This window comes from Anomalospiza imberbis, chromosome 1 (assembly GCF_031753505.1).
Source record: "Anomalospiza imberbis isolate Cuckoo-Finch-1a 21T00152 chromosome 1, ASM3175350v1, whole genome shotgun sequence".
Lineage (NCBI taxonomy): Eukaryota > Metazoa > Chordata > Aves > Passeriformes > Viduidae > Anomalospiza > Anomalospiza imberbis.
Window position 1 is genome coordinate 28,980,528 of NC_089681.1, and position 12,968 is coordinate 28,993,495.

General features: G+C 40.5%; 1 protein-coding gene and 1 long non-coding RNA gene across 5 annotated transcripts in view; one reads left to right on the forward strand and one right to left on the reverse strand.

Annotated features, from left to right (window-relative positions):
• The window catches only part of PAG1 (phosphoprotein membrane anchor with glycosphingolipid microdomains 1), a 104,574-nt gene that overhangs the window by 82,214 nt on the left and 9,392 nt on the right, over positions 1-12,968 (forward strand). For all 4 annotated transcript variants that reach the window (XM_068186077.1, XM_068186092.1, XM_068186086.1 and 1 more), the window contains 3 exons: positions 8,527-8,735; positions 11,426-11,477; positions 11,991-12,087. In XM_068186077.1, coding sequence (XP_068042178.1) covers positions 8,611-8,735; positions 11,426-11,477; positions 11,991-12,087 — 274 coding nt within the window. In that variant the 5' untranslated portion in view covers positions 8,527-8,610. The remainder of the gene's footprint in view (positions 1-8,526; positions 8,736-11,425; positions 11,478-11,990; positions 12,088-12,968) is intronic.
• LOC137471646 (uncharacterized) lies at positions 7,087-8,531 on the reverse strand. The gene is made up of 2 exons (XR_010997751.1): positions 8,044-8,531; positions 7,087-7,914 (listed from the first exon to the last, which is right to left on the reverse strand). It is a non-coding gene; the product is annotated as an uncharacterized lncRNA (long non-coding RNA).

A 12,968-nucleotide genomic window follows, 5' to 3' on the forward strand; every position in this document is an offset into this window, starting at 1 on the left:
CAGGCTTGTGTGCACTTACTAGAATTCTAGTAGGAATAGAAAGGAAAGAGTGGCAGAAGAAGTCAGGTCAACTTTGAATATATTAACCTTGAGGTGACGTGGTCTGACAGGGCATGAATGAGTTGCTTGGAGTATGAATGCAGATTTTAGCATAGATCAGCCTTTACTGCTGCAAGAGACTTTTTTATTTTTCTGCAGTGCCACAGATAGATAGGTTCAGGGAGAATTGGTTTTTCTCTAGAAGATGTTAAGGCTTAGAAGGGGTTAAAAGTGACCAGTGGTTTTGGACTGTTCGGTTTTGTCTTAGATCTGGTTTTGCATTATATAGCACACACATCCTTTGATAAACCAGCCATGATTTCTGAAGAAGTAGGTACAGGTACATTAGATCAGAACCTCATTATTCTGCTGCTTTGCAAAGCAGAATCTTGAACTATGTTGAAGGCTTATGGCATGCACAGTCTCTGCAAGGCTCATCTGACAGCCTGCAAGAGCAGCTCAGTCCATGTCAGTAATTCCTTCCAGCATCAGGCTTTCAGGACCAGGCCTTAATTATGTGCACATCTGGTCTTCACAGCTTGGAATAATATGTGTCTGTCTTGAACTGTTCTCAGAAATAGGTGCTCCCAAGCCAAGCAGCTCAAAACACAACTGCACCACCAAAAGAGCTTTAATCTGTTGTAGGAAAGTATTTGTCCTGATTTAGTGCATAGAAACCCTAAAAGCAAAATGCTCAGAGTACTGCAGGAGAAAGGTGATCTTGATCTTAATGTTTGTGTAGTTCAGTACTGGATCTACATTTAGATAGTTAGAAGCCAAAAGATGCAGAAACAGCAATTTGACCAATTACAAATATGTTTTATAATGTTTTTTAAGTGCCTTCGAAGAAACTTTACAATCTTGACTCCAGTAACACTGAGTTGTTAGGAAATGTTCTGCAGACAGCAGCTTAGTCCAAACAGCAGTCCTGTCACCTACTGTCTCCAGAAGCTTCTAATAGCAGTTTTTCTTATTCACTTATACCAATGTAAAGCAAGGATCACATTTGTGTATTCAGGCTGTTCCATAGTATCATCTGTTTTAATGTGGCAATGCCTGAGAATTATCTGAAATTTTTGATAAAATTTTGACATCTTTGTATTTATTTTATTCGGTTCTCATGCACACTTACTCCTATTTTGATATCTTAATGTAGTGTTTTGCACCTGTAGCAGAGGTGGTTGCCTCAGGCAGCAAACAGGACTGGGAACTGAGAGAGAAAGAGGAGCTGGAGTGGATAGAAAGCTGGACATGTCCTGAATGGAGAAGTACTGAGAGAAGAGAAGGATCTCTAGTACAGGGGGATTAAGGTCCAAAGGACCCACTGTTATCAGATGCCCAGTATGAAACACAAAAGATATGATTTTACCAAGTTATAACAGCCTGAAGCATAATTTTGGCTGAAGTCAAAAGGCTGTCTCCCAAAACCAATCCCATGCACCACTCAGGAGTTTGCTCTGGTCAGGGACCACTCCTGGAAGATAATACAACCACCATTCTGTGGAGAATAAGACAGTATGAGATTGTGGGCTTGGGCTGTACGAGACAATTATCTCCAACATGCTTCATTTACTGCAATGGACCCAACCTTAATGTTCATTAAAGCACAACTCCCACCAGCTTCTGCAGACAGGCTCCAATGCAGGACTTGCAGTCGGAGATACCTATGAAGAGTTTGACCCAAGTATTTTGCCCACACAAGAACAAATGCAGCCCTGATGATGTCATAAAATATGTGTGTAATGCCTTATCGGGTTATGCTGTCAGGAATCCACCAACGGTGACAAGTTACAGAAAGGACACACTCAGGAGCTGCCTCCAGCTGCTCTGCAGTTAAAGCCTGGTTAGGCCACATAGTGGAAAAGGTCAGAAAACATTCAATTTAAAATCAAGAGGTTTAAAGGAGGGTTGTTTGGCTGAAGGAAGAGTGCTTTGATTTCATTTTAACACAGATCAGCATAGTGCTACACTTAAGGGCTGTTTCAGGAGCACAAATGGCATTTTCCTGCCAGTGTCATGGTATTTGCATGCAGAGAACAGTCCTGACATGGAAATGGTTACGGATTGAACAAAGTGCATCTACCATGTCCTTCCCCTTCTCTAAATGAGGTGTATAGTTTGGTGTGAGCTGCTGTAGGTACAGGAGTTGAGGATTGCCTGCTTTCAGATGTTTTCTTTAGGGTGGCCTTGAGGGTGTCACATATAAGGGGTGTGCTCTGTCCTTGTGCCCTTGGAGATATACTCTGCCTGCTGGTGCCTGAGCTGGGTTTGAAGTTGCAGAGGGAATTTTCTGGAGTGGGAGTAAGGTAAGTCCTTTGGTCTCCTGTAGGATGCTATCTTCATAGGGAAAGTGTATTTTCAGGATTTGGAGGAACAGAAGATGAAAGGCTCTTATTTTGAGAGGTGTTAGTCACGTGTGCAGGACAATTTCTGCTGTTGCCTGTTTGTTGCAGCCCAGGTTTCCGGTCTGGTTTTGTGATTGAATGGCAACATTTGCAGCTGGATGTCGACAAGAAGACATTACTTCATACTTCTCAGCTCCTGTTTCAGTTTGTGGGTCCACATATCTTTTACTTCCCCATTTTCTGGTTTAATACAGCTCTCTGGGAGATTGCTACCAGAAAATATAAAAATTCCACATTCATATTCCATATTCCATATTCATATAAAAATTCCAACCTTCTTTCCCACTCTGCCCGCTCCTTGCCAGGCCTGCTGTGGAGTGGAGGGGATCTTCCAAACCATCTCATCGCCCTGATCTGTTTCGCAGTTTAACAGTGGATAACTGAGAGCACTGGGAGCCAGAGGGGTGGCAGGGGGAAGAGAGCAGTAGGAGACTGAGCAGTTCACAAGGGAGTCCTGTAACAGAGCTCAGGGGTGAGCACATGAAGCACCTGGGCAATGCCCCCGTTAGCCGAACACAGCCTGACAGCCCTGGACAGGGAGCCGCAATCCCCACAGCCTCCATGAATCTCTCTTGTCCTGTCGCGTTTGGCTTCTCACATTCAAAGCCACTCAGTTGTCAGAACAATTTAGTCTCTTGCCTACGCTCCATCTATAATTCATTAAGAAACCTAGAGAAGTGAAGCTGTTGACATTTCCCACTCTTTTCCCTTTGGAAGGCGTGGGCCGAGTGTTCTTTGCAGCAGGACGTGAATGAAACTGCTCTAAACCCAGAAGCCAAGGGGAAGGTGGTGGGAGAGGGACACGCTGCCATCTCCTGCCGGGACACTGAAGCATGGCATCTGCCTATCACAAGCACATCCTTTACATGTACCACCATAAACTCAGGCAGGACTTTGCTCAGAAAATCCTGGCCAGATCCTGGACCTGAAGTGCACTGGGTCTTTTGGATGCTAGTCTTCAAAGGTGTTCGGGTCTCACCCCAAACTTTTGCAGCAGCTTCCCCACCAGTTAAAATTTATGCTTCATATGCTCCCCAGCGTTGCAGCCTGGCTATCTGCTTCACTCCAGATACAGGCTTTTTGGAACCAAAATTGCATTCTCCTCATCATCACGTCAGCCTGAACGACCTCAGCTCTGCTTTATCCCTGCAACAGCCGCAAGCAAAAATAACACATTATTCACCATAAAAGCATGGTTATGCAACAAAATATCTGTCATGAAACCACAAATAAAATTGGGCATTTAAGTGCAATTTTGAGGAATGGCTACAGGCATCATTTATCATAGGGATTTCAGTAATGGCAAATATTTATGCCTAAAAAGCAAGAAGTTCTCACAAGAAGAAGAAATTTTATCCAATATTGTGTAAAGATTAGTTTTCTGAACTGGTAGTGACTTTGAAATGTGAATGCAGACTATTTAAACTTTGCCATAGATGAAATAAGCAGGTTTCTTACCCTCATGTTCCAGGCCTTTCTCTTTGTTCTTTTTAAGAGTTCAGCATCCCCAACAACTTGTGTGCAGAGTTCTGTGGAAAGGGTACAGTGGAAGAAATCTTAATCTTTAAAGGGTTGTCACACAGGAAAATAATTTTTAAAACCCCAAACAGTTCCATTGACACTATTCTGTCTCATCAGTGTGTCTGCAAGGTTGAACTATTTGAGCCTGACAGACTTCCAAGGGTGGAGATAGGACTGTTTTGAGCCTGACAGATGAAGGGCCCCATGCGAACTCCATCTGTACCAGCAGAATTTGCACCAAACTCTGAAGCACCCTCATAAGAGCCACAAATCCCAGACCCCGAACAGAGAGATTCACCAGAGGGCAGCACAATATCACTTTCTATTATAAAAGCAGGAGTTAATAGTTTCGGCTGTCAGAGAGCTCGTAGAAATTAGCTACTTGTTGTTCCATCGTTACAATTTCAAATAAGTTTCTCTTTAAAGCTAGCCTCTGGAGCATCTCCTAAATCCAAGGTATTAGGCATTGATGTTTTGTACAGGCATTCACGTAGTGGAAGCAGAGGGAGTTCCGGCAGTTGTGTTTCCAGTGTATGTCTTTGCCAGATTTCTGTCCAGGGCTGGTTGGGGCAGCTGATGGTGCTGGTCCAGCTTCAAGCATTCCAGGAGCTCTCCTGTGTTAAAGGCACCAGCCTGGCTGAATATTATTTCAGCCTCATTTTTGGGAGGCATTAACCAGAAGGAGTAAGCCCTTTGATGTCACTACATGATAAGGGATCACAGAGGATGAATCTAGAGCCATAGAATCATAGAATGGCCTGGGTTGGAAGGGACATCAAAGGTTCCAGTTCCAACTCACTTGCCAGGGCAGGGACAATTTTCACTAGACACAGTTGGCTCAGAGCTCCATCCAAGTTGATGTTTAACACTTCCAGGGATGGGGCACCCTCAGCTTCTCTGGGCAATGTGTTCCAGTGCCTCACCACCCTCACTGTAAAAAAATTTCCTTCTGAGATCTAATCTAAACCTACTCTCAGTTTAAAGCCACTTCCCCTTGTTCTATCACTACATGCCCTTTAAAAAAGTCCCTCACCAGTTTTCTTGTAGGTCCCCTTCAGGTAGTGGAAGGCTGAGATGTTTTTGTGTTATAATTTTCTTTACTTCTGGTTGTCTTGTGTGCTGAGCAGATGCTAAGTCCTTTAGCACTTATGCTAAACTCCTGCTGTTCAAGGAGCTAATAGGAATCACTGGTCACATTCTGCCTGCTCACCTTCCTTCATTCAGGGCTTCACCTGTCATCAGTCTGTTCCTAGTTATTTCTCTGTTCTGTTTGCAGAGGTGTCTGCAGCAGTCACCTCCCCTGGTTCAAGTGCCACTGTGCTTTTCTGTCCTTTTCTGACCTCTTTCTCTCAGCATATAGTCAAAGCATTTAGGGCTGGTTTCCTGTAACTTAACCACATCTTCTGGCCCTGGTCATTCCCTTTGCTGCTTTGACTTCTGCCTGGTGGGATGCCTCATGTGTACCATCAGTCTTGTGTTCACTCCTGACATGACACACAGAGGTCTTCCTTGACCGACTCTTTCTGATCTCACTCCTTTTGAAGTTCAGTCTGAGCTCCATCTGCTTCGGCTCATCCCAACACTTCCTAACTCTGTACTGAAGCCTTCAAAGACGCAGCTTTTCCATGGGGCTGCTCCCCATGTATCCTTAACTTTCCCTAGCTTAAATATTATCTTTATTTAAAGTCTTGGAATCTTAAGAATATATATTTAGAACTAAAAAAAAAAAAAAAAAAAAAAAAAACCAAAAACAAACAAAAAAAAACCACTTTCCACTTTCCTTAGAGTATTAGCTTAAGTTACATTACTTAGTCTTCTGAGGGTATAGTACCCTTCTTCAGAGTAGATACAAAATTATGAACTCAGTAGTAGAAATAATTTAAATATCTTTCAAGACAGGTCTGTATCTGCTCTAAAAGAAAATAAAAATGTGTTTCTGTTTTAAGAAAAAGACTTTAAATCCCTATTCTCTCTCTTTCTTTCTTTCTTTCTTTCTTTCTTTCTTTCTTTCTTTCTCTCTTTCTTTCTTTCTCTTTCTTTCTTTCTTTCTTTCTTTCTTTCTTTCTTTCTTTCTTCATTTCATCTTTCTTCTTTATTTCAATATTTGAAAAAAATAGTTTCTTTTTTTCATTTGCATTCTTTTTATTTCTTGCAAATAAATAGAATAAATAAATTTCTTGGAAATAATTGGAAAACCAAGGAAGAAAAGACAACAAAAATGCTGAAAAAAGATTTTGTTCAGTTTCCTTTGTTTTTACATTCCATTTTCATTTCATTTTTTTTCCAAGGAAAAAAGAAAATTCAGGGGTTTTGAAGGCAAAAGGATTGGATAAAAGAAACTAAAATATTTTTGAATATTTTTTTTAATTTTTAGCAGGGTAGAAAATGTCTTTGAAAATTCACAAAAAAGAAAATTTTAAAAGGGAAGTACTTTCTATTCAAGAATCATCTTAACAAGGCTTTTTAGCTAGTTAAGGCAGCCAGCACAGTGTGGTTTGTAATGTTTTCTAGATGAGGACAGTCCATCACCTTTACAGGAATCCATTCCAATGCACAGTGCCTTTGCATGACATCACGGAGGTCTTTATGAGCATTACACCAAGTTTTCTCCAGACTAAACCTGATTCAGTTTCCCTTAAGGTCTCTTCATTTCACAGTCAGTGCTATGACTATGACTCACAGTAGAAATAACCCAACCTGGGCTTTAAAATAGGGATGAGGCAGGGCTGTGTCATCTGCTGTATATGTAATTTTTAGAGTGATCTGCCACTGCTTTTGAATGTTTAATTTTCCAGGCTTTGCCAAGATAACCAGAGAGGCACATTGCTTGGCAGTGGTCATCGCTGAAGAGCGCTGGCTCTTGGGTGTCAGTGCTCTAAACTACCAGTAAGATGTATGTGCTTTGCCAAGGTGTTTGGCACCTGTTCTTCCTGTCCGTTTAGGGCTTTGGCGAAGTTACACAATGTCTGGCTTTCTTGATTCTTGCTCAAACTAAAAGTATTTAACTACACCTTGAAATTGGTCTTTTTGGGATCAGCAACTTTTTCCATATTTTGTTTGTTTCTTCCCATTTCAACTTATATCCAATACCATTATTATCTAAAGGAAAAAGTTTTTAAAAAAAGCTTTTATCCACTGTGGATAAATTAGTAAGGTTCTTCTTGGAAGATATTCAGAAGACTGATCCTGCATGGTTGAAATGGATGAGTCCATTTTATGCAGGAACAGAAATGTTCCTTTTAAGAACTACCCAAGTTACCCAGTCACATGACTTAGTTGTTATGTGTAACTAAGTAATCTCTGATTCACCAGATTTACTTTGATCTGAATGGCCTTTTTCTAGAAGTAAATCTTATTTTCTTGTAAGATTTTAATAACAAAATGGTGATATGTTTTTGTATACAAGTTTGATATTAATACCTAATTGAATTTGTTTTTACAAAGGATGCTTCTTGCTGCAAAGAAATAAATATATGTTCATACATATTTCCTATTTAAAAAATCTATAAAAATACATGCATTAAAGTAAGTCATTAGTGGCTTTAGACACTGTCAATCTTATATTAGTGCTACTTTTTCATTCCTAAAATATATCTGCTCATTTCTTAGCCATTGTATTCTATTTCAGTTTTTATCAATCTAGTCAGGCTGAAAGCCTGTAAATAGGCTTTGCATAACCTGTTCAAGTTATGGAGGAATTGATACCTTCAGCAGTGAAGAATTAGTAACTTATTTTTAATTTTGCCATGTCAACAATGTATTGTATTAAATGTAGGTACAGAATTTTAGAATATATTGTACACCAAAACTTATATATCACAAATAAGGTTTACCCAGGAGTCTTCCCCGTGGGCTGCTGTGCTGTAGCAAAAGTTGTGTTTGTTCAAGTACTTAAAAACCACCCTGTTTATTTTGCTCTGCTGTTTTCTCAGACTCAGGTGGGGAGAAACTAAAAAAGAAAGTTCAGTATGCTACTCTCCAGATATACTATTAAGAAAATAAGCATGTCACACAGAAATAAGACTGGATCTTATCTGCTGCAAGAAAGGTTTTTGTGGTATTTCTTTCAAAGACTTACATAGTTTCTTTGTCACTGCACTTTAAGCCTTGAATCACATGCAGTCAGGAGAGACTGAGAGAGAAGGAGGTGAATGCTTGCTGCAGCTCTCTTTTGGCTTGTTAACTTTGCAGGCGTTGTAGCTGGTTTCAAAAGCTCACTTTTCAATGAAATTTGCAAATATAACCACAAAATAGATTACTCTGGCCCTCAAAGCAGATTTATAAATCTTTTCCTGAAAATCCAAGTACAGAGATGCTGTACTACCTTTTATTCATGTTGAGATTGTAGATAGGTAACAACTTGCATTAATATTTGACAAATCTGTTCTATGTTACTGTCAGAAATGTAGCTGAAAATCTCTTTGGCTGGCTGGCTTGTATTTGAAACTGGTTTTCATAAGATCTGGATTTGAAAATCTCTCCTGCCAGACTTGTAGCTGTCAGATTCATTATCTTCAAAATTTCTCTTAACCTCTGATGGTGTTTTTCTTTCCTTTTGCAGAAACAGAAGGTGCATGCAGCACAGATGTCAGGCTTCAAGGAGTAACTTCTTCAACCCCAAGTGATACCAGCTCCTGCTAGTACCATGGGACTAGAGGGTGTTTTTTTAGGCACTGGACAGATCCACGTAATCCTGTGGGGAAGTTTGGCAGCCATGACAACACTCTTGTTCCTCACCTTCCTCATCTTCCTTTGCTCCAGCTGCAATGGGTAAGGCTCCAGGGCTTAATGGTTCTTGATTCACTTTGGACATAGCTTCATGTATAAATAGTGAGCAGAAAATACTGAGGACTGAGGTACAGAAATAAAAAAAAAGGTACAGTTTTCAGAGCAAACTTCAGTTTGAACAATTCTATTCATTCTATAATCTAATTATATTTTGCTGTGAAGGAAGTACACAATTGTGTTCATTCAGTGGTTTTATTATGGTTTCTTAGGGGGTTATTCCCCTAAGCAGAAGCCTAGAGCACAGGTAGACACTGAGTGTTAGCAGATCACATGCCTAAGCTGAAACTGAGAACATTAGGCGGGCTAAATAGGACAAAAAAAAAGTCTAGATAAAAAAGGAAAGGGAAGTGATTATGTACTTCACCTTTGCTGTGGCCATTCCTGAAGTATAGGGAATACAGTATTGATCCTGCCTTTCATGCAAAGTGAGTAAGGATCAATCAGTGGTGCTAATTAATGCCTTATACCTTATCCTTATTTTCTTCTCCATAAGAGGATTCAATTTCACCAGTAAAGGCTCTTCTACTGACTTTGTTTATGCACATTTCAAGGCTCCTTCATGACTTGTAAGCTGACTGCACAGGGAAGCTGGGCAGCCTGCAGTTTGTCCATGGTGCCCTTCCACAGGCCAGACCAGTCAGACCCTTCACTGTGAGGAGTGGAACTGCTGTGGTCCATATTGCTATATTTTGTAAGCACAGCTGAATCAGCCAAGTATATGGGGGGGGAAATTCCAGTAGAGCAGCAAAATCTGCAGTTTGGATGCTTATGCCTATAAGGAGCATGTGCTTTCATCCCTTCAGCTTTGAGAACATTGAGGAAATTGTGCAGCCATAAAATGCACTGTATTGGCACAAGATGTGTCTACAGTGGAAGGGTTTATTTTTCAGCAGGATTTATTTAATGCCCACCATACAAAAAACAGTTGTGGGCAAAAACAGGTCCCAAAGTTGGTTGAAACCCTAAAAAGCCTGAGTTAGAACATGAAATTTCATGTGATTCAGGAGAAACACTTTTGTAAACTGTAAGTTGACATTTCAGTATCTTCTTATTGTCACAGTTTCTTGTGATATCTGTGTAAAAAATAGTAGCATTTTTAAAAATTTATTTAAAAGTAGAAAGCCTATTTTAAATATTCTTTAGTCCACAAACTTTGCATTTAGGTACTGTGTATCATCTTTAAGGCCTTTTCCAACCCAAATGATTCTATAATTCTGTGTTTTGTTTTGTAACACACACACCAATCCTTGAAACATCTCTGGAAAGATGGGTCGAACCACTGAGTAATCTTTGCAGTTACAGAGATACATTGCCTGAAATATTCTGGTGATGTTTTTTAATAAATTCTTGTGTTACTAGTTTGGACATAATATCTTTGTTTCAGGTCATTCTGTAGGGCAGGTTGTTTATGCATAAATATAATTGTGCAGAATTTCTTCCTGGCTTACTCATCAAAAATGCATGAGGACATAGAAAACTGAATAAAATTTGCTCTGTCTAAAATATCAGAGTCAGAAAAACTTCCAGAGAGGAAATTAAGCTTTTAACTTTCTCTGCTCTGCATTGGTGCATGCTCACTTGCTGTTTTATTTCCCAATTAGGTAGAATTTTAGCAGTTGCTAATGTGGAAGTACAGTTCACTGCAGACTTTAGAAGAAGCAAAAATTTCATATTGTCAATATTTTCTCACCTTTTTATTTGAATTTTCATCTAGGGGAAGGACTAACATTATTTTAAGCTTATACTTTATTGCAGTATTTCTGAATAAGAGCTATATTTCCCAGATGGTAAAAACTGGAAATGTGATCTATACTTAGACTCCTATGAAGGACCCAGAGAAGCAGGATTCCTTTAAAAATGTAGGCCTCTGCTGCTGTAAAATTTTTATGCCTTTTTGAACTGTTCATATCATATCATTATTATCAATTTGACTAGCATTTTTAATTATCTGGATTTTGTTGGCCTTTTCTAATTCCTCATAGGATACACACTTTTTACTGACACAATTTAAGGGACTTCCTAAGTAGTCTGTAAACAGAAAAACAGAATCTGAGAATTTCAGATATGATTAAATTGCAGAATAATATTTTTATTATCATAGAATTATAGAATGGCCTGGGTTGGAAGGGACTTTAAAGATCATCTAGTTCCCTGTCATGGGCAGGGAAACATTTGACTAGAGCAGGTTGCTCAGAGCCCCATCCAGCCTGGCCTTGAACACTGCCTGGGATGGGGCATCCACCAGTAGCTGCTTCTTGGAGCAATTTGTTCCAGTGTCTCACCACACTCACAGTAAAGAATTTTTTTCCTGATATTTAATCTAAACCTACTCCCTTTCAGTTTGAAGCCATTCCCCCATGTCCTGTCTCTACATAATTATTTACATGATATTGTAATTATCATCAGCCACTTCTCACTGTGATCTACACTGAGTGAGAAGAAGGGTTTTGTGCGTTTGTTGTATCTCTTCAGTTAGGTTTATCACCATTCTGCCTCAATGGTGTTTTTACACAGAGGTCATACAAATTCCTGTAATAATTTTCAGTTATTCCATTTTCAATATTATTGTGAATCATAGTTCTGTTCCCTGTAGGAGTGTAAGGTCTATGAATTATTGGTATTTGTATATTAGCTTAATTTTTAGTAAAAATTCATGTGTTTTTTTCATTAAGGGAAAAGAAGGCAAAAAATCAGAATGGAGATCATGAAAATCTGATGAATGTGGTAAGTATTTATTTCTGGCAGCTTTTGTCTGTCTTGTGGTTGGTTTGTACCAAGCTCCTTGCAAAATACAACAGATTAGGGAATCGCTCAGGAATTTCGAGATGGTTGAGCATGGGAAACTAAAAGTTGCAGAACAGGAAGAGGAGGAGAACTTGTGTAGATCCTGATAATCTGCACTTTTTCTGCCACCACTGTAGTCCAGCCTTTCTTTCACTCCATTTGCAGCCCAAGGGCAGCGTACCCTTTGTCAGCTGCTGTCTTCTCACAGGTTAAAGCCATAGTAATGTCTATTACCATAAAGCTTGAAAAGGACATCACTCTGGACATCTTTGCATTTATTTCTTTTTAACATCTGTAAACACAGGCACTTAGATCCTTTAATCTAGCTGGCATTGTATGCTTCGCCTGCCAACAATGCCTGTGGGTCAGAGCTCCAGAGATGAGAATGAAATTCGTAGTGTGTGTTCACGTGAACGTTTATTCTGATCCAGCAGTCACTGATCTGTGTTGCAGCCTTCCGAGAAGGAGGTTTTCAGCCATTCCATCACAAGTTCGGTTACAGAGCCTCCCCCAAACAGTGAACAGAACGGAGCCCTCAGCAACGGCGAGGGTGAGTAGTGGCAGCCCCTGCGGGTGGGATGAGGCAGCAGAACTGTCCCGGTGCTCACAGCTCCCACCTCAGCTGCTCGCTGGTGATCCCTCAGGCTTCAGGTGTCTAGCCATCAGCTTTCCAAGCACACAGGCAAGCCATTTGTCAGAATACTCTGGGCACCTCTGCAGGTCTGACACCAGATCACACAGAACTTACAACCGAGTTTAAAAATGCCATGGAGTCGTTTGCCTTGCTGGGAAGTCAGCAGAGGTGATCCTCTCATGGAGATTTGGGTGGTTTAGCCTGCATCTCCACTCCTTGGCATGCTCTGGCACAGCCCTACACCCCTGCTCCCAGTCCTCCATGCCAGCCAACACTGGGAGGTGCTGAGGTCCTCTCCTGGGCTGCCAGGTCTGGGTCACCAAGCCATACCTGCAGATTGACCAGGTCATCAGGCAGATAATGGGACTTTCCCTAATCTTGGTAAGCTATGGAACTGGGGTAACACCAGAAGATGAAGCTGCACCTTAGAGCTTCAAAAGTGCTCCAGGAGGCTGTGGAAATATTTTGGGTCCTCCTCCAGGATTACAGCTTTGGATCACAGTCCTGTGCTGTGCTGTCACTTATATTTTTATATTTTAGAAAACAGGCAACATAAATAGGCTTCTTTTTTTTTTCCTTAGTCTTTGCTTTGCTGAGCACTCAAAATGATTCACCCTGAAGTATCACTGGAAAATATTTTACTCAGCTGCACCTAAAAATAAACTCACTCTCAGCTCAGAGCCTCTGGGAGCCAACTATTGTCTTCACACCAACACCAGGGGCTGCACTCCAACTTACAGCTCTCTCCTCATCTCCTGCAACCAGAGGCTAAGCTATTCAGACTTTACCCCTTAGAG